Genomic DNA, 21,903 nt, shown 5'->3' with positions numbered 1-21,903 from the left:
TTTTACATATTGCAACCTTCGTACTGAGAAACATCCAAGAAGTAACATTAAGAAAACACTAGTGGGAAAATCACTAGTTGCACGTGTCAATATAAACTAAAACTGAGTGCATTCAGACAATACATTTAATAATGAGCCTCACAGGACTCTGCAATCCTACACATCGAGTTGAACAGTGTAAATGACAATAAATGATAACATTTACCAAATACAACGACCACGCAGGGTCTAATAATGAGCGAAGTTAATAAACGTAGAGGTGGATCCGTTAGCGTTTACAGAATACAGCGACCACACAGGGTCAAATAATATGTAGAGGTGGATCCGTTAACACATTTAAACTAAAAGCGTACGCTTCGCAGGGACTTTTAGCATGCACTCTTTATCCAAACCTTCTTAACAAAATATAATATTGCGACCCCGCAGGGTCGTTAAATGTGGCGACCACGCAGGGTAATACTTTTAAAAATAAGATTGAAATCAGGGCAAATCAGCTGAAACACCCTGTAATTAAATACAGTACTCTTCTAGATAGGTTTCTGAACACAGATGAATGAAAGTTCAGGTAATAGTGAACTGCATAACTGAAAGTTGTTTTCATTTACATGATGCAATTGGCTTGCTTCATGTGTCATGTTGACACTTTTCATGCCATATTTTCATTCCAGTGTTTCCTCACAAAGAAAATCGTAGACTTATGTTGTTCACCAAATTATACAGAAATGCCATAAAACATGTAATTTTTTTACCCTAATATACTTTTGGTACCACCTACTATTTGATTGATTAATTTGCTTTATTTTATGAGGGGCAGTCAAATGAAAACCGAACACCCGCTACAAAGTGACAATGGAGTTTGTTTTATTCAAAAGTAATTTCCACAAGTGTTAAGACATTTATCCCACTGGGAGAAGAGACGATCAATTCCAGTCTTGTAGAAAGAGGTAGGTCGCTGATGAATCCACAACCTCTCCCACTGTTGCACTTCCTCGTCCGAATGAAACCAACGTCCACGAATGTCTTTCTTCAGGTCACCAAAAATGTGGAAGTCACAAGGGGAAAGATTGGGGTTGTACGGAGGATGTTCAAGCATTTCCCAGCCAAATGTCTGAAGCTTATCCCTCACCAGATTGGTAGTATGGGGATGGATGCATGTAAAAGGATGATTCCGTCCGACAGCATTCCAAGGCATTTTGGCTTTATGGCTTTTGACTTTTTCGGAACTGCAGGTGATCTTTGATAATGGGATGCACAGAGCCATGACTAATGCCAACCTGAACACGAATTTCTTTCTCTGTGATTCGTCGATCTTCCTGAATCAGACCATCGATCCTTGCAATCACATCAGGCGTAATGGCTCGATGGGCCTGTCCCGGGTGCATATCGTCTTGCAGTGATGTGCGTCCTTCGTGGAATCTCTTCCGCAACTCGTGCACACTTGTCAGGGACATGCAGTGTTCGCCACACATTGCAGACATGCGACAATGAATTTTGCGTGTTCCAGCACCCTCAGCCATCAAGAAACGAACCACACCTCTCTGCTCTTCTTTGCTTGCCTCCATTTCCAATGCTGGACGAACACACTTTTCACTACACTCACCTCCTGAGCAATGACGAAGCAACTGTGTGGACTTGTGCGTTTTCACTATGCATTTCTCCTACCCTACAGATGGCAGTATCGATACGTAACAACAGGGTTGCCAACTTTTGCAAGGAATGTGTTTTATGGTGGGTGTTCGGTTTTCATTTGACTGCCCCTCATACTTCACTTTTGTGCCACTTTTGGCTAATTTGCAAACATGGAGATGAGTGATGATATTATGAAATTGATGAATGGACACTCACAAACATCCATACCCAAGCTGGGATTCGAACCTGGGACCCCTGGTGTTGTAGCCATGGGGGCCGACCACTACCTACTTTTTATTACACAATCAATGCTGACATTATTTTCTGGGGCTACTCTGACAATCTGAACGAAGAGTAACAGTGCCACATACAGTGGCGTGCCTAAGGGGGGGGTTGGTAGGGGTTATAACCCCCCCTTTAGCCTAGTATTCGTAAAAAAAGAAAGTCAAATGTAGGAAAATATGGTAAAATGAGGGATGACTACGAAAAATAGTGTATGTAACCCCTCTCTTTCGAAAATCCTGGGCACGCCACTGGCCACATACAACCACCTCTAATTACAGAGAAGAGACTTTACCTTAGAAACCTCCTCTGAATGGCCCTTCATCGTCTTTAGAAGACTAAACGATTGGACATCCCAAAGTTTTGCTGTTGAATCACTGCTAGCTGTGGCCAGTCTTCGCCCTCTCACATCAAATGCTATATCCAAAACCTGCAAAAGAATCTTCATCACAAACTTGCATATTTTTTTCAGATATTACAATTACAAATTTGAGATTAAATATTTGTGGTATAAAAATGAACTAATTTAAAAAATAATGTAATCATTGTAAGTTATTGGTAGAGTTAATGTTTCATTACATTACATGCATTTCTCATCATACTATTACGTCCATAGTACATTTCAGTTTTAGAAGTTATACATGGTGTATTATTTTTCTTTGATGCACTACAGCCATTTTTTTTTGCAGTTGTTGGACAAGAAATGGCATTACAATTACAATATGCAGGCATTCCACCAAGATAATGGTAAAAAATTGCCAAGTTTTTTCAGAATGCCCAACAACAGTGCATGTTTAGTGAAAGACTTTTTCCCATTATTCAAAATTGAATCTCTGATTGTGCTTCTTCTACAAACATCTGAACATGAAACAAGCGATAGTGGATCAGAACATTGAAACAAGTTCTTGTCATCCAGGTGCTCTCTTTGTTATGTTTTACATGGGCCAAAGTGACATGAAACAATAGCCTTGCATTTATTTTTACTAATCTGCTTAATCACGCATGTATGCAAGCACCTGCTCTTACTGCATACCTTCATTCTCCTTGGCAGATGGAAGAAATTTTTGCTCCTGATGAAGTTAGGTTTATTCCACTTAGGTGGGAAAGCTGTAATTCCATAGAGTTCCTGCCACAAAAATCAATGGAAGTACCCAAATGCCAATGAAAACTCCTTCACTGTCAGGGGCAGAATGTGTGTAGACATGAAGATTTAAGCATCTCACAGGAAATTTTACAATGCAAAGTGACTAGCACAAGTAACACATAATTTTAAGTGGTTTTATTTTATTCTTCATGCGACTAGTCAAGTAAAGTTGTGTCTTTTGTGTGAGGTTATATTGAGTTGAGAAAGTTTTGGGAAACCAGGGAAAAAACACTTAAAATTACCATATATTATTTTCCATCTATAAAAGGCGGTTATGCAAACCTTTAAGAAGAATATAGATACACAAGTAACACATGTCATTTGGAAATGAACCTTTGGAAATAAATGCAACCTTTCATACCACAGTGACAACAAGTTGCAGGTGTCGCTTGACACTTGCACATCATTTCAATCAACTGAGCCATTTTCTCAATGACATGAATTATATCACCTTACTCTGTAAGTCGTGCATGCACCACAAATGCTTTTCTACAGACGATGGGGCACATGAGACATGACACTTGTCAGGTCCTGGGTTCAATACCTGGTGGAGGCTCATACTGGCTCGGATCTCACTTTAAACTGTAGGTTCAGTCCCAATTATCCTACCTGTGTATAAAAGTGGACTTAAAACAAAAACAAGCATGACACTTGCTACTTCTCACTTTGGTGTGAAAGTTTTTATGAAGAAGATGCAGTTTGTACTGGTATCTGCTTCTGTACTTAATGAATATTAACCAAGTTAAGATACTTTGAAGAAATAGCATACTGTATTGCTTTGACTCTTTGATAAAACATCTATAATGTGGTACCTTTCTCCACAAACAATATTTATGAAAAACGTTTTTTTACATCATTTTTCTACCTCTTCACAGAAACGCTTAGGCTAGAACTTGAATCTCCAACCCTCAGTGGAAAGATCACGACACAACCACTCAACAACATGCTCAACCACTGAAGTAGCCACAAATGGACAAGATGGTGCGGGACTTATTTTAAAACAACTAACAGAAAAGAAGATAAAATTTTAACCTTAATAATATTCTTGCTGGACAGTGTGGTATTTGACTTTTCTAGGCAACATTTAGTAACCCCTTACAATATCTGTGTTTGGTATTGCAACAATGCAAGTCTATTAGCATATATTTCCATGGCAATCATGGCACATACAGCATTTTCAGGACCAAGGCCTGCCAAGCAGCTTTTTGTTCAGTGGTCAGTAAGAAGATATGAAAATGACTGCAAGAAACAGATGCCAAAGAACTGGTACACTTTTTCAAAGAGTGGTACCATGAGGTAAAAATCAACCACATAATTGTCCCATCATTTGCTGATGAGCTTTTACAAAGTGAACATTCAACAAATTTCTGGATTACAGGTAAGTTATTAATATAGTGAAGAAAATCATTCATTTGTGATAAACTCATCAGAGATAAAACACGGTAAATACAAAAAAAAAAAAAATATTTCCTTTGATTAGATTGTGATTTGTTCTGTTCTTTCGCATTTGGAAAAGCCATTACAGAAAATCTGGATTACATGTTTTCCATGGGTGTAAGGCACTTTCTGGGGCTGCATTTTTGCAGCTGCACTGTCCATAAGGCCCTGATGCCCAGTGCCGGATCTATAACCACAAAACCCTGCAGTGTAGGAGGGGGAGGGAGGGCAGGGATAAACAAGCCTTTAGGGGGCCCTGTACTCAAATATATGTAGGAAAATAATAATTTGGCCATCACCGCAGTTCAAAGAAAAGACCACGTAAATATTGTGAAAGGATTTGTTATTAATTTTAAGTTGACTAAAATACAGTAGTTTTCTGTTAATAACTTCTGCATAATGCTCTATAGCACAAACTAAACATTACTTTCTTTCTAACCTTAAGTTCTCTAGCTCTGTGATATGGGGCTACTGGTTGTGATTGTACTGTGCACACACATGAGTTCACATGGGGTGAAACCGGTCTTACTAGAACTAGAAGTCCAACATGGCGGAGCAAGGAACGCAAAATATATGGATAGAATGAAATTACTATTTACTTTGCGAGTCATCAAACCTGATTTGCTTCCGAAACTAAACCAAAGCATCATGAACTGATAGCAAATGCAGAGCAATTACAGAAATGTTATGAAACAGGTATTGGTCCATCATTCCTAACTGAATTGTTCTCTTCAAATAGCTCTCAAAAGTGATTTATCAAAAATTTGATCTCTACATGATTTTGCAGTTTGAGGTTTTGTTTTAAGACCAATTTATGGTAAGAAAGGCTGGGACTGGAATTAAAATGGGATCCAAACCACTATGTGCCTCTACCAGGTGTCAAACCCAGGATCCCTTAATTACAAAGTGATGATGCTACCGCTGCACCATCAGGGAGGCACATGATTTTGAAAAACTCCTGCATGAGAAGTACAATAGAATTCTACCTAGTTCTCCAGAGGTATGCTAACCTCCATGGCAGAGTGGTTAGCACAGCATACTACGATGCCAGGAGTACCAGGTTCGATTCCTGGCCTGAGTACAGGTGTTCTTTTGTGAATTTTATCCTCTCATCAATCAACCTCATCGTCGCAATTTTCCAAAAGTTGAAAAAAAAGGGATGCTAAATAACCTCCAAAAAAATCTCTCTACCCAAACACACAAACACTCACTCTCACACACACACACACACACACACATATATATATAATAAATAAAAACTTAATAACAGCAAATTTTAGACATTTGCTTTCACAAGTATGTGTATTTTACGAGGGTCATTTGGAAAGTGACTTCCGTTTGGGTATAAAAGGAACTCCAGGACATTGTGAGAGTTTTTATTATATACAACTGAAAGAGACAACTCTAAGCTATTATTCTACATAAGCACCATTTTCTTTTGATACACTTATCATATCGGCGAACAAGGCTTCCGAAACTAACCCAAAGCATCACGAACTGATAGCAAATGCAGAGCAATTACAGAAATATTATGAAACAGGTATTAGTCCATCATTCCTAACTGAATTGTTCTCTCTTCAAATAGCTCTCAAAAGTGATTTATCAAAAATTTCATCTCTACATGATTTTGCAGTTTGAGGTTTTGTTTTAACCCATTTCTGCCCATTGTCGACCTAACATTCGGGCAGCTCTGAAACAGAAATAATTATCGGTGTGAGTGGTACAGCATTTTATGTAGTGTCGGTTGGTATCACTGCGTACAATGACGCCAGCTACTCCCCTCCTGCTGTCTCATGGGGTGTATTGTGTATGGAGTTTTCCAGGCGTGCAGAAGGTGCAATGTCGCTCTGTAACAAGTGAGTGCATTTCTGTTTGTTATTAAATTACTTTTCCTTAGTAAGTCAATAATAAGCTTCTAAAAACATGTCGTTTTAATAATGTTGAGTGAGTTTCATGTTATTCATTGAAGAGCATGGTAATATTTTGACAGTTTTTTGTGTCCACATTTGTCGACAATGGTCCCGGAAAGGAGCAGCTGTTCCGGAGTGCATGGCATTCGCACTTTCACTTCTCGAGTAGATAACAATGTTGTACTGATAGCAAATATGCAATTATGTGCTCTCCTAAGAGTGAAGGGTCATGGGAACTGGCAAAAGAAACCAATAGAATATACGATAGGAAGAAAGTCTTACGTACAAGTTAAAACAGCCGCTCTGATATAAACTACTCTTTTTTCATAAAGCTGTAACATTTTTTTTTCTTTTGGTTTCAGTTTGACGGTGGAGGAGATAGCTTCCATTTTAGAAGAATATGAGGAGACTGAAGGTATTTTGGCAGCTAAAGTGTACATGGAACCTCCAGAAAATGCAGCGGTGAGTGATGGGGACAGCGATGGAGAGGACCCGTCAGGTGATCTGAACAGCTTATCAGGCAATCAGCTTCGAGCAACAGCAGAGCTGGTGTTTACGAAAGTAACAGAAGAAGGAATGTTGCAGTCTAGATCTGGTGATGCTGAGACCTGGGATCAGGAGGTAGGTGATTTAGAGTTCCGGTCAGAAGATCGTAATTTATGTTCCACAAGTGTTGCTGATTCAGCAGAGGAACCAAATATCAATGAAGACTCTATTCATAACCAGATGTACAGTGACCAATTGGAAAACTTGACATTACAGGGAGGGTCTCGGACAGAAAAAACAAAACTATCTGCAAAAAAGGCTAATTGGAAGGAAGGTGATATTCCAGATAGGTCCCAAAGGAAATTCCAACGCCCACCATTTCTTGACAGAGATTTCACACCTGTAGATTGGTTTCAGATGTTTTTTGACGATGACATTATAGAATTCATCGTTAACTGTACAGTACAATATGCTAAAGAAAACGGGAACATGTCTTTTACTTTGTCAAATGATGAACTCCGTCTGTTCTTTGCCATCCTTTTCCTGTCAGGTTAAATGTTCTTCCCCGAACCAGAATGTACTGGGAAATAGCGGAAGACGTCCATCATGATGCGGTGTCAAAAGCTATGTCCAGAAACCGGTTTGAAGAAATTTTGAGAAATTTACACTTTTGCAACAATTCTGAAATAGATGAAAGTATGTTAAATGAGCGCTGGCTTAACTACTTCCCTGGGGATCCATACCTTTCCGTAGACGAATCCATGGTTCCATATTTTGGGCGTCACGGTGCTAAACAGCACATACATGGTAAGCCGATACCGTTCGGTTACAAAGTGTGGGCAATAGCTACCAGAAGTGGCTATCTCGTTCAAGGAGAACCTTACCAGGGTGCTTCAACAGGGAAGACGATCCCTGAACTTGGTGTTGGTGGATCAGTGGTTATGGACCTTATATCGAAACTACCACAGGAAATACCGTTGATACTTACATTTGACAATTTATTTTCTTCAGTTCAATTGCTAGAATACCTGAGAGAAAAAGGACATCTTGCAACAGGAACTATACGAAATAACAGGGTTCCAAAACAATTTAAAAAGCTTCCTCGAGGCAGCCACTCTCAAGTGTCAGATCAAAACAATGGTATTACATTAGTTCGGTACAATGACAACAGTGTCGTAACTGTAATTTCTACAGCTTGTGGTACGGACCCAATCTGTAAAGTTAAAAGTTGGTCAAGTGCACACAAAAAGCATATGTTTGTCCCTCAACCAGCTTGTGTTGTCATGTACAATACATTCATGGGGGGAGTTGATCGACTTGACCAAAATATTGCATCATATTAATATTAGAAATAAGAAGTGGTACTGGCCAATGATTGCGTACATACTTAACGTTACAATGAATAACGCATGGCAATTATATCACTTAACTTATAAAGTGTCTTCAGAAAACCTGGACTTGCTGGGATTCACGAGATATGTTGTCAGGGCATACTTAGTTATGTACACAAAACAGCGTCCTGCAGCCGGTAGGCCAACCATGAAAGTTGACAAACGGGTACCTGATGAAGTACGTTTTTCTGGCCACGGACACTACCTTCAAACATGTGTGATGCAAGTGAGGTGTGGGTTCTGCAGAAAAGCTACACATAAGAAGTATCAGATATGTCAAGTTAACTGCCATGTGAATTGCAGTGAGGCGTTTCATACAAGGTAAAAAAAAAGAAACAACAATGTTGAGGGGAAGAACTAAGATATTTTCATTATTTCTATGAGAACATCCTTATTAGAAAATCCTTATTATTTGTTGGATTGGACGATATTGTGTATCTCTAGAGTTCAAGTGTAAGAAAACAATTTATATTTATGTCATTAGATAATAAATACAAGATAACAAAACACTATATGTATTTTTTCTATTAATTTTCGATGATGCCTTTCATGCCCATTGTCGACATGCTATAGGGAATCTATACTGGGGTCACTTGTGACCATTGTCAACAAATGTCGACATCCGTTTTCTCACAAACTCTACACTAAAAAATAAAAAAAATCATTTCAGACACTTATTTATGTTCTAAGTAAGTAAATATCAAATATAAATGCAAGTACTCAGAAAAAAAAAAATTGGGCAGAAACGGGTTAAGACCACTTTATGCTAAGAAAGGCTGGGACTGGACTTAAAGTGGGATCCGAACCACTATGTGCCTCTACCGGGTGTCAAACCCAGGATCCCTTAATTACAAAGTGATGATGCTACCGCTGCACCATCGGGGAGGCACATGATTTTGAAAAACTCCTGCATGAGAAGTACAATAGAATTCTACCTAGTTCTCCAGAGGTATGCTAACCTCTGTGGCAGAGTGGTTAGCACAGCATACTACGATGCCAGGAGTACCAGGTTCGATTCCTGGCCTGAATACAGGTGTTCTTTGTGAATTTTATCCTCTCATCAATCAACCTCATCGTCACAATTATCCAAACGTGGCAGAAAAGGGATGCTAAATAACCTCCAAAAAATCTTTCCAGAGGTACCCAAACACACAAACACTCACTCTCTCTCTCTCACACACACACACACACACACTAATATACACTGGTGTGCAAAACCTAAGGACGAGATAGATAAAGTAACATAAAATATTTTGTAGTCGGTGCAAATGAATGAAAGCCCGGCAGCATGTTGCCAGAGGTTGACTACACATGCACAGGGACCAAGAAGTTGCATGGCATGACGCCAGCGTGACCATTGCGCCGAATGGGTCAGCGCCAACAACACGAAGCAGTTGAATGAATGGGACGAGACAGTGTGTGTCAGTCAGAGGGCTGTTAAGGTGCATTGTGGTGGTGTTACTCACAACAACATGGCCCGGAGACAACATTTGGATGCATTCACACGGGGAAGAATCATCGGGAAACTGGAAGAAGGACGAAGTGTGACAAGTGTGGCCCAGGAGTTTTGGATTGCCCACAGCATTGTTTCACATGCATGGAGAGTGTTCCGAACCACAGGCACTGCTGTGCAGAGAAGAGGTGGTGGTCGACCACGGTCAACTACAGCAGCGGACGACCGCTACATTGTGCAACAAGCACGCAGGGACCAACGTCAAACAGCGGGTGGAATTGCAAACACATTTAACAGGACCGCGATTCGTCCAATCTCACGATCCACAGTGACACGTCGACTGCATGGGTGTGGTCTCTTTGCCCGACGGCCATTACGTTGTGTTCCGTTGACACCCGCGCATCGGCGGCACCGTTTGCAGTGGTGCCAAGAACATCAGGACTGGACTGAGGAGGAGTGGGGTCGCGTTCTCTTCTCAGACGAGAGCAGATTCAGTTCAAGTAGTGATTCTGGACGTACACTCGTCTGGCGAGAGGTGGGAACACGCAATGAACCTAGGAACATTGTCGAGCATGATCGTTTTGGTGGTGCAGGTGTTCTTGTGTGGGGGGCATTATGTTGCATGCGCGTACCGACCTCCAAATTTTTGAACGCGGTACAGTCACCGGTCAACGTTATTGTGACACTGTTCTCCTTCACCACGTGCGTCTTTTCAGAGGTGCAGTCGGCCCCGAATTCATCTTTATGGATGATAATGCGCGACCGCATAGAACACCGCAAGTGGCGGAGCTCTTGGAACGAGAGGATATTCGGCGTATGGACTGGCCTGCCCGTTCCCCCAACTTGAATCCCATCGAGCACGTGCGGGATGCAATGGGGAGACGTCTTGCAACACTGTCAATATGCACCAACAACCATCCAACAGTTGACAACAGCGCTGGTGGAGGCATGGACTACTATACCACAAGAACTCATTACCAACCTTGTGAGCAGCATGGGAGCACGTTGCAGAGCATGCATCGCTGTCCGTGGTGATCACACACCCTTCTAAGGACCATTTCATTACTTCTGTAATGTCACGGGGCCATCATGAGTCGCAGTGCCTTCCGTGTAATTTCCGGTCTATGCGTAAAAACAGGGTAGCTACGATTTTTTGATTATGAAATTCCCTGACTTTTCCAGGTTTTCCAGACCAGAAATAAAATTTTCCAGACATGTTTGTCGTTATGATTTTTGCTTTTGAACCTCATGTTTTTCAATTAAATATGCAGGCACGTTAATTATTATGAATATGAATATACACATTTGTTAGCTGAAAATTTACCAAGTGATTAATATAATGCTATTCAATTAAAAAATAACTAACTATTGTACTTCCCCATTTTCACCAAGTCATTACAATTAAGGTGGTGTAAAAAAATCAATAAAAAAATGTGGCATATATCAAAGCTTTACAATGTAATCTGTATACAACCTCAATTAGCCTATATCAATACTAATTAGAAACAACAGAAAATTAGGTCATGTACCTTTAGAAAATATGCAATAATGATTCATTTTTTAATTTATTGAAAATATTACATATTACGGAAATTCAGAACTTCAATGGGGCCGGTGACCAACCATACACCTAAAAAAAATATATACGCGGGCCATACTTTGGAATCAAATATCTCCATTATTTGAGTTTTCCACATGCTGGAACCAATTTTATATTACGGAAAACATCGAAATCTGTCTTTTAAAAGGTAACAGAACAGTTCTGAATGTTTTATGATTTTTTTTTCAAATTTTCCTAGCTGGAAGACTAATTATCATAGAATTTTGGCAATCATTGTGACATTTGGACCTTCCTTAAAATAATGAGCACTATTTGGATTCGAAAAAAGTTATTTATGTTGAAAAAAAAAACTTCAAAATGACCTTACTCAATCATACACGCTTCCCACGGACAAGGTATTCTCCGGTTGACAAGCGACAGTAAGTATCGTAAACTAGTGGGAATGAATGTAGAAGTCTTAAGTAATCGCTAACTCTGCAGTATGTGTTAACAGACATAAATCGAAATCAAACCATGTAAAAGTTGCATTTGTAGCATGATGAAATCGTAATAAAACGAAAGGAACTAGGGCTCATTTTCACCACTTTTCAGCATAATTTCATTCTACACGCAAACAATACGTAAAATTACTATCGGCATGAAACCAACATTCCTAACCTAACAACGATGTGTGACCAGCTTACATTTAATTCCTCTATTTCGCACCAGTTCTTAAAAAAATAATTCGTTCTACATGCACAAAACACGTACATATTCGAATAATGATGTCACTGATACTGCATAAAATCACTAATTTCTCGGGTGTAACCCATCTCCGCAATGTAAAAACTACGACAACGAGCAAATGAACTAGTTGATCAGGTTGCTTCTGAACGGGTTGCAAACGAAGGACTCAAATTCACAGAAAGGGTTCATGGGGGGAACGAAGTAGTGAGTCCCTTTGTTTTTACTCGGCATCCACACCCATCCAGTGTGACATCTACCACAGCTAGTTACGTGAAATTCTTGCTCTTCAAGCTTTATTGCAGATCCAAAACCAATTTACTGTCTGAACACCAACCTGCTCCGCTTCACGTAAAAAAAGAGAACGGGTTCCGAACGGGTGTGTTCTTGAAGAAAGAAAATTTCCTCACCACACACAAAGCTAAAGCAGCATTTTTTCCGCAAGAAATTCTGAGGATGGCTGGTGCGTAGGTTTTGTCTTGAGTAGCTTGTTCTCTAAGGAAAAATCTAACGCCTCTCCAAATTCCGGTCTTGAACAGGTTTACAAGAACGAGTAGCAAAATGAACGGATCCAAGAACCTAGATCCGAGTGAATAAATATAGAATTGAAATGCGAAGGAACCATAATTTTGTACGTAATAGACGAAGTCATAATGACGAGAGGAACAAGTTTCTGAACTGAATCTTTTGGGGAGACTGGAATCACAAGAACCGAATTCAGAAGTGGAAATGAACAGTTTGTTCATTTTGTAACTGGTTCTCCTGCAACTCCAAAATGCACGTAAATTCCAGAAAATATGCAAAATTCCCTGACTATTCCCTGACTTTTCCCTGACCAACCAAATTCCCTGACTTTTCCCTGTTTTCCAGGTTTTCCAGTCGCGTAGCAACCCTGAAAAATGTAATTTTCTGTTCTGATCATCACGTGTTTTTCTCTGTTCTTTCCTGTATCATACTGTAACATTACTTTGTATGTATGGTTCAAGTTTCACCGATCTATGCCGCTTGTAACTGACACAGCATGCGAAACTTACTTTTGTCCTTAGGTTTTGCACACCAGTGTATATATATATATACTGAAAAACTGAATAACAGCAAATCTTAGGCATTTACTTTCACAAGTATGTGTATTTTACGAGGGTCATTCGGAAAGTGACTTCCGTTTGGGTATAAAAGGAACACCAGGACATTGTGAGAGTTTTTATTATATACAACTGAAAGAGACAACTCTAAGCTATTATTCTACATAAGCACCATTTCTGTTGAGAGACTTATCATATTGGCGAAGAAGGTTTACAATAACCATGTCATAGAAATCTGCCACCTGTGCATTCAGCCATGCAGTAACACTGTCCTTGAGCAACTGTGTTTTGGGACATAAAAGGGATACTGTTGGTGGAGTTCCTGAAATGAGGCACAACAATCAACGCCCAAGTGTATTGTGAAACATTGAAGAAATTGTGACGAGCAATTCAAAACAGGCGACGTGGCATGTTGAGTTCTGGCATTGTTCTTGTGCATGAACGCTCACCCGCATACTTTATCACTAGCGGTTATCACCTCTATCCACAAATGAAGAAGTGGCTAGGGGCATAGCTCTTCAACAATGACCAGGCTGAATGCATAGGCGGCAGATTTCTTTGATATGGGTATTGTAAACCTTGTTCGCCGATATGATAAGTGTCTTAACAGAACTGGTGCTTATGTAGACAAATAGCTTAAAGTTGTCTCTTTCAGTTGTATATAATAAAAACTCTCACAATGTCCTGGTGTTTCTTTTATACCCAAACGGAAGTTACTTTTCGAATGACCCTTGTATATAGAGGGAGCCTTTAGTAATATTTTGCAGGAGGGCCCAAAATTTGTAGATCCGGCTCTGCTGACACCTGCACCCAAGCCAGTACAATCACCTGTGTGGGTTAGTTTTTGTCCACATGTGTTTGTGTTGTCCCTTCATCTTATCACCATTCATTCCCATCATTGCAATTAGTCAAAAATAGCAAAAAAGCAATGTAAAATAAACAAAGTCAATCAATATGTTTCCTTGACACTGTGACTAAAGAATTCATAATTTGGATAACATACAATCTAGGAAAATGGCATTTTCTATTCTCCAAAGAATATCCAGGCATCAGGGAAGGTTGGCACTTTGTTTTCTTTGAAGGATGGTTATCCAGCCTACAGAACCACGCAGACTAGTATTTTCTAGTCCTCAAAGTATATTTGGACTTCAGATAACTACAGGTTCATATTTTGTATTCTTCAAAGGCATCCAGACTCCAGGTCAGTTGAAGTTCACTTTTTGAATTATTCAAAATATATATCCAGACTTGATATAACGACTTTGTCAGTATAATTCAAACTCAGTATCAGCACAATAGGTAGCTATGGTGCTATATTGAAAAGGAAATTTAAATTTACATATACTGATAACTTTATAATTATTATATTGATAAAAATAAAAAAAAACTAGAAACAACAAAAATTACAATAGCATCAAATTATGCAATTATTTGAAAGAACATTTATATGAAGAAAACACTTCTTTACTGTCTCCTTGCGAGGCAGAGCAAGTCCTTCTCTAAATATTTGGGCATGCGTCAGTTCTACATCTGAGCACACTCAACATGTCAGATTCCTCAATCAGGTCCACAAGATGGCTTCCTTCAATTTTCAAAACTTCACATTTGGCTTGTTCACATCCAAAATGCAGAAAATATTACACTCACTTAGTCTTATTTCTCATAACATTTCATTTTAGATAATGCAATATTCATTTACTAGTTAGTTAATGCAGATGCCAGCAGTTAATAATTTCCTGCTCCCAATTATTAAACTAGGCACTTTACACCAGTTCCAAATCTTTTCTTTTTCGTTTTACAGATTATTCCATTATAAAAGCATTTCCAAGCTTCTGTTATCAACAAAATGTCTCTATATAGTTTAAACAAACTATTAAAGATTAACTTATCAAGTATAATCTCTCAAAATATCCAGATTTTTAATGATATCAAACCTTCACCAATAGTCACATTTTTACTTATGTACCATCCCTCTTGAGATCCCTTTTAAGTCACAGACAACTAGTATTAGAGCAACTAGTTCAAGCCAGATTTTTTAGTATGAGTTATCTTCAATTGTTTTTGTTTTATATTTTTGTCCATAACTGCTTAACACCTTGAATGTTTGTTTAGTAAATGTACATATTTGCTCTGTTACAGCTATTTTACTATGTATATCACAATATACTTATTTAATGATTACAAATACCATCTTTTGAATGTTGATACAAAATACCAAGTATGACATCATATTATACATTGAACAATTTTAAAGAGTTGACCTTTGTATATAAACCTTGATGCCAATGCAAATGTACATAATTTGAAGAAATTTAATTATAAATTTGAAAGTATCATATCTTTCTTGTCAGAAAGAACACATATGATTTAAAATATTTGTTTTTCATTTTGTCAGTCAAAAATAACTGTTATGAATATGAATATTCACAATATTCAGAATATTTCACAATTTGATAATTTTGTCATGATATACAAATTGGCTTTTTTAAACATCATATTTAATGGAATAGGTTTAAGTAGTAATTTCAGACATATAATTGTATTATTTGAATAAAATTTTGAGCAATCTTATGACTAAATTATTATAAATATTGCACAAATGTGGAACTTTGGACTTAGCCTAACCATTTTCAAATGTAGTTATGACAATATATTTATTGTCATACTGGCGCTCAACAAGGGACGAACCCACAACAGATCTGAGCCCTACTGAGACATTTAACATATAATAATTAATATAATGCCTCTATATTTACAATCTGTTTACATGTTCATCATTATAATCAATTGAGTGTGACTGAATATTTGTTTTCCAACAATACAACAAGAACTTGTTCATCATGAACCAATACAGTGCAACTACCCATAATGAACATTTAGTACTTAATAATATTGAAAAAAAAAATCAAGTTCGACATACCAACAATTATTATCTAGTGAAGTACCACATGAACCAATTTTACATAAACAATGTACCTACATAACATTATTATTTATTATCAACCCATGAAGCACCATACAGAACTTAATTTTCAACCTGAGAGCATAATTTTTATATTAATCTTTATTTAGCCAAAAAAATATATTAATTATAACTTTCTACATGTAGAGTAAGTAACCTCTGATCCAACTAAGTTTCCCTTAGGAATTGATCCATTCATCTAGCAACATCAGCTAACAAGACAAAAATGTAAGTCCCTGCATCGAAAAGCAAACATCCTCAGATTTACGGAGTGCTGGATATAAGATTTTTTACATCACAAATGAATTCATGCAAGAAATGTATAAATTATGATGTGCGCACTAAAATTATAAATCATAAATAATTGTTGTTCCTGAACTCGCAGCGTCACGGCTCGAACTTACTATTCAGCCCTTTGTGAACACATTTTGGAGCCATAATGCATTCTAGCATTTTTAAAGGAAACAACTACTTGACTGAAGCTTGGATCAACACGTGAATCTCTTTGCTCTTTGTCAAGTTCATTCCTATTTGAGCCTACGATTCAACTCTTGGAATCTTTGTGCTCTAGTAAATATTTTTCAAGCCAAAGCTAAATCTTAGCATTCAAAATTATTATGCACATGCCATCACATTATATTATACATTTTTTGCACTCCAAAATACACATAACAAAGAATATTTGTTATATTGAATTTTTCCACCGTTCAACACAACTAAGGATCAAGAAATATGAATGAGGACCGATATTGGATCATGAAGATCAACTTAAAGCAAACTCTACAGAAGAAGACTTCATATCTGAACTAATGTTTCTGACTCAAGAAAAGAAGCACGAAAAAGAGAAAATTTTTACATTGACAGCCGACAAAAGAAAAATTCTGCACAAAGTCCTGTGACTCACAGTACCACCTTTAACCAACATCCTAAGAAGAAGAACTCAACCAACCAACCCTCATGGGTATGGTTGTGAAATGAAGCAGTATCTTTTTTCCTTCAAACCAACAAAATAAACAACAAGTTAGCATAAGCAATTTCATAATGACAAAATTAATATACGAAGAATGAAAAAATAAAGAACTGAGGTCTTATATACCACCCTTGACACTCAGTCAATAAGAAACTCCCAACCAACCAACCCTTAACGCTTACTTAATCTTACATCTTCACTACAGAAATATCTGTTTCCTTTGAAGATCTGACAAGTATGTCATCTACCTTGCATCCTTGCAACAATCTCTTTATTAGCTCCTCATGTGACTTGTTGCAGTTTTGCAAAATTTCTAGCCATTTATACCTTTTGGCATTAGAACACTTCCACACTTTGATGTGTTCAATGGCCACTTGACTCATAGGATTACCAGTGTTGCATTCTAACAATGTAACTGTTGAATTATCATGATTCTCAACACACAAATAAGGTCCTTCAAACAAGAAGCAGTATTTCTTAATGGGATTATTTTCTAAATCTTTATGTCTGTTTCTAACAAACAACAAATCACCAACTAATATGGAAACTTTATCTTGTTGTTTTTGGTTGATTTGGTTTGTTTTCTTACTTCTGGCCTCAAAACTTTTTAGATGTGCCATGTGAATTTTATTATCCCATGACATTACTTCATCTTCAGTGATATTATTGAATATGCTCATGTTAGGTTCCATATTTAATCGCAGTTCTATAGGGGCATAACCTGTTTGAGATGAAATTGCATTATTTAAACAATGAAGGGCAACATTAACCTTTTCAGGCCATAGGGTATGACTATCCTGACACAAAACTCTCATTAAGCGGTTAAGCTCTGCATGATATCTCTCAACCATATTGGAGGACGGATGATATGGAGGAGTGAACACTAACATGATGCCTAAGTGTTTCATTTTATCTGCAAACTGATGAGATCTGAATTGAGGTCCATTATCGGCAATCAATTGTTCAGGAATACCCAAATGGACAAAATAACAATTGATAAGCTTTTTGATGACTGTATTTGCATTACTGTTGACAATAGGATAAGCCAACAAGTACCGACTTGCAGCATCCAACACTGTCAACAAAAATCTCTCCCGCTTAGAACCCATGATGAATGGACCTTGCAAATCCACAAAAAGGACTTTTCCAGGTTTACTGGTCAGGTGTATTTTAACTAAATGTTTTGCAGGATGTTTATTGGGCTTTGACCTGACACAAGTATCGCAATCAGCAACATATTGTTTTATATCTTTAAACATGTTTTTCCATCGGAAATTTCTATATATTTGTGCCATTGTCCAAGATGCACCGAAATGACCACTCTCATCATGAAACTTGATGAGCATATTACCAATTAAGGAGGCAGGTAAGCATATCCTTAACTTTTCTGGTCTGTGAAAATCCCTGACACATAATATGTTCTCCCTGAGACAATACTGTTTCCGCCAATTCCTACAGCGAGAATTATCAGTATCAACATCTCCAGAGAGATAGGAAATGATCTCATTCAATTCGATATCATTTCTCTGTGCATTCGCAAGTTCCTTACAGTCACACAAAGGTTGCAGCATTATTTCCAACTCGGAGTAGTTGACATGATAATGCATGTCCAACTGCCAAGGAAAAGATCGACTTAGCAAATCAGCGATTACATTTTCCTTGCCTTTGCAATATTGAACATCAAAAGAATACATCTGTAACTGGATGAACGAGCGAGTGAGACGAGCATTCCACGTGTGGGCAGTTTCCAACCACGTGAGGGCTTTATGATCTGTAATAATGACAAAATGCCTCCCTTTTAGTATAGAAGCAAATTTGTCTATAGTATATAGGATCGCCAACACCTCCATTTCAGTAGATGTATAAGATTTCTCATAATCTTTTAACAACCTGCTGACAAATTCAAGAGGCTTGAACCCTCCTTCTATGATCTGGAAACAATAACCCGCTACTCCAATAATCGAAGCATCAGTTTGAACAAAGAAATTATGTTCAAAATCGGGAAATGCAAGCATTACTTGTTCAGCAATTTTTTCCTTCAAAAGCTGAAATGCTTCAGATGCCTCTTTATTCCAACACCATTTTTGTTTAGCTTTGAGAAGCTCATACATGGGTTGGGCAAACATTGCATAATTTTTTATGTATTTACTAATCCAATTTAAGGAACTTAATATCTTTTGCAATTGTTTAATTGAACTAGGTTTCGGTAACTCTATTATAGACTTGACAAAAACTGGATCTTTATGATACCCTTCTGGGGGTAATGATGTGACCCAAAAACTTTATCTCCCTGCAGCAAAATTTACATTTCTCTATTTTAAGGGTCATGCCTGCTTTCAGTAGACAATTAAATACACTTTCAACATGAGTCAGATGAGAATCAAAGTCTTTGGATCTTATAATGATATCATCCACATACACCACTACAAAATCCTTACAATCAGCCAAAACTCTATTCATTGCATCTACAAAGACAGCGGTGCCATTCACTGATCCAAATACAACACGTTTAAATTGATATAACACGCCTTCGAATGAAAATGCTGTGTATTTTCTACTTTGTTCATCCAAAGCAATTTGCCAAAAGGCATTACCTAAATCTATAGATGAGAAATAATTACAACCTTGAAACTGTACTAATAACTCATCTATTTTTACGGGATGAATTTGCATCAACTTTACATGCTTATTTATCCCTTTTAGATCAACACACATTCTTATCCCTCCACCTGGCTTAGGTACAACCAATAGAGGGGATAAGTATTCAGAGTTGGACAATTCAATCACGTCCCATTCCAACATGGTGTTGATCTGTTCTCTAACTTCATCCCGGTATGCAAATGGAATAGGATAATTTCGACCTACCACGGGTTTGTCTGTATCCAGTTCCATTGTGTGCACATAATTTTTACATAAACCTGGTTTAATGGAAAACAATTTTTTATATTTATACAATATATTTAAAAATTTCTGTTTTTCAACTACTGACAACATCTCAGTTTGATCCAACTGACCAGAAATTTTTAATATTGTTTCATCATCCACCTTATTACCCTCAGAACTTGACACAAAAGAACATTCATAATAATGATCCACATCTACAGTATTTTCCAATGGAACGAAACGGGCAAGTACATCATATTTATCATTATCACATACAAGTGCCTTCTTAGAGAAATCTAAGGTACCTTGCAATGCATATAGAACATCTAAGCCCAAGATCATATCCACCTGCAGATTCTGAACCACTAAATTGTACTAAATTGTACCAACAAACTTTGCAAACCGATAACAATCATAAGCCTAGTTAAACCTAAAACTTTGTTCTTTTTAGAGCCTGTAAAATCCACTAGTCTAATGTTTTTAGTACTCAATAATCTTGGCCTACTGGCTGTAGAAGAGATATTTTTCCACACCTGATAGGAAAGCAAACTAATTTCTGCTCCACTATCACATAGAGCCAAATGTTTATGATCTAGTATATTAACCCAAATTTTTGCAGTATTCGAACCATTAGGAACATTATTGATTGGTCGGTAATTTTCTTTCATGTAATTTTGATCTTGAGATTCTAATCCTTTTTCCCAATCCCCAACATTAACAACTGCTATGGCAGGGTTTATAGCATACCCTCTGTCACCTGCCTCAAGGCAAAGGGAATTGACTAGTTTTTTTGATTTTCAGGAACGTGAGATCTTCCCTGATTTAAGTGTCCAATCTTGTTGCGCTCTTTGTCACCTATCTCAGTTGCATGAACTGACACTTCAGTCTTAAAAGTATTATGCACACTTTTGACAGGCAACTGCATATTTCGGATGACACTCATACTATATAAAAATTGCAACAACTTGCACATGCCCGCACGATTCCAATGAATCATATCCAGACGATTTTGTATACGAGGAACAATGTACTGTTCATACAGAGTTTCATTTATCTTGTCATCATCATCAAAGAAAAGAGGAGCAATATTTAGCACTTTGACCTTATCCTCATCTTGAAGAGATAACAGGTGAGAATTGTACCTTTGCCATCTGACCCATTCTGGATCCCCTCTAGAATGCATAACTTTCGGAATTGGTGGTAAGGTAAGTACGATTATATTCCTTGTCTTATTTTTCATGACCTGTATCAGTCTGTTAAAGCTTTGTTTGATATCATCCTCATTTCTCCGTTTCAGTAGATCATTCGTGCCAATCATTAACATTACCTGGTCTGATAACTTATTGTAAGATTCCATTCTTTGTCTTAGCTGATCTATTGTTTGACCTGAAACACATAATCCAATGTGCCGTGTACCATCCTTTTCCACCTTCACAGGTTCACCTAAGATATTTTGTGAAAGTCTAAGCATCATGCTATCTCCTACTAATTGATTATTGTCAAGTATAGGAGTTAGAATGTCTGTTTCCATTGTGTTTCTATTATAGGCAAATCTATTCTTATTTGGAGGCTTTAATACATTATTAGCACCCATGTTACCTCCCCCAACATGAGTCCTCATCAGTTTTCCGCTTGGGAAACAACACCATTAGCTACTGTGGGAATCTTATCTGTTCCACAATTGTAGCTCTTAACCCCAAGGTTTGTTTTGTCATAGTTCCTATGAAAATTAGTTCTTGTGTAATTTGATTTGCGAGAGTATGTATTCTCTTTATCTGCACTAGAAGCTTGTTCCACAGCCACTTGAGCTACTTTAGCTTTAAAGTTTCGATTTTTTACACCATATTCTGAATTGCTCATCCTAAGTGGGATGTCTCTAAGCGATTCAAAATTCTCTATGGCTTGCAATGCTCTTTGCAATGTCTCAACATTATTTACCACAAAGTGCTCTCTGATCTTAAATGGCGAAAGCGTAGCCACTTGTGCAATC

General features: G+C 37.7%; 1 protein-coding gene across 3 annotated transcripts in view; it reads right to left on the bottom strand.

Annotated features, from left to right (window-relative positions):
• The window catches only part of LOC145996888 (uncharacterized), a 66,201-nt gene that overhangs the window by 4,159 nt on the left and 40,139 nt on the right, over positions 1–21,903 (bottom strand). For all 3 annotated transcript variants that reach the window (XM_083133444.1, XM_083133445.1, XM_083133443.1), the window contains one exon: positions 2,207–2,341. In XM_083133444.1, the coding sequence (XP_082989570.1) occupies positions 2,207–2,341 (135 nt within the window). The remainder of the gene's footprint in view (positions 1–2,206; positions 2,342–21,903) is intronic.

The sequence above is a fragment of the Lepisma saccharinum genome, chromosome 13 (genome assembly GCF_977018435.1).
Source record: "Lepisma saccharinum chromosome 13, izLepSacc3.1, whole genome shotgun sequence".
Lineage (NCBI taxonomy): Eukaryota > Metazoa > Arthropoda > Insecta > Zygentoma > Lepismatidae > Lepisma > Lepisma saccharinum.
The sequence above is the reverse complement of the archived record's forward strand: the minus strand, read 5'-3'. Positions and strand labels throughout refer to the sequence as shown.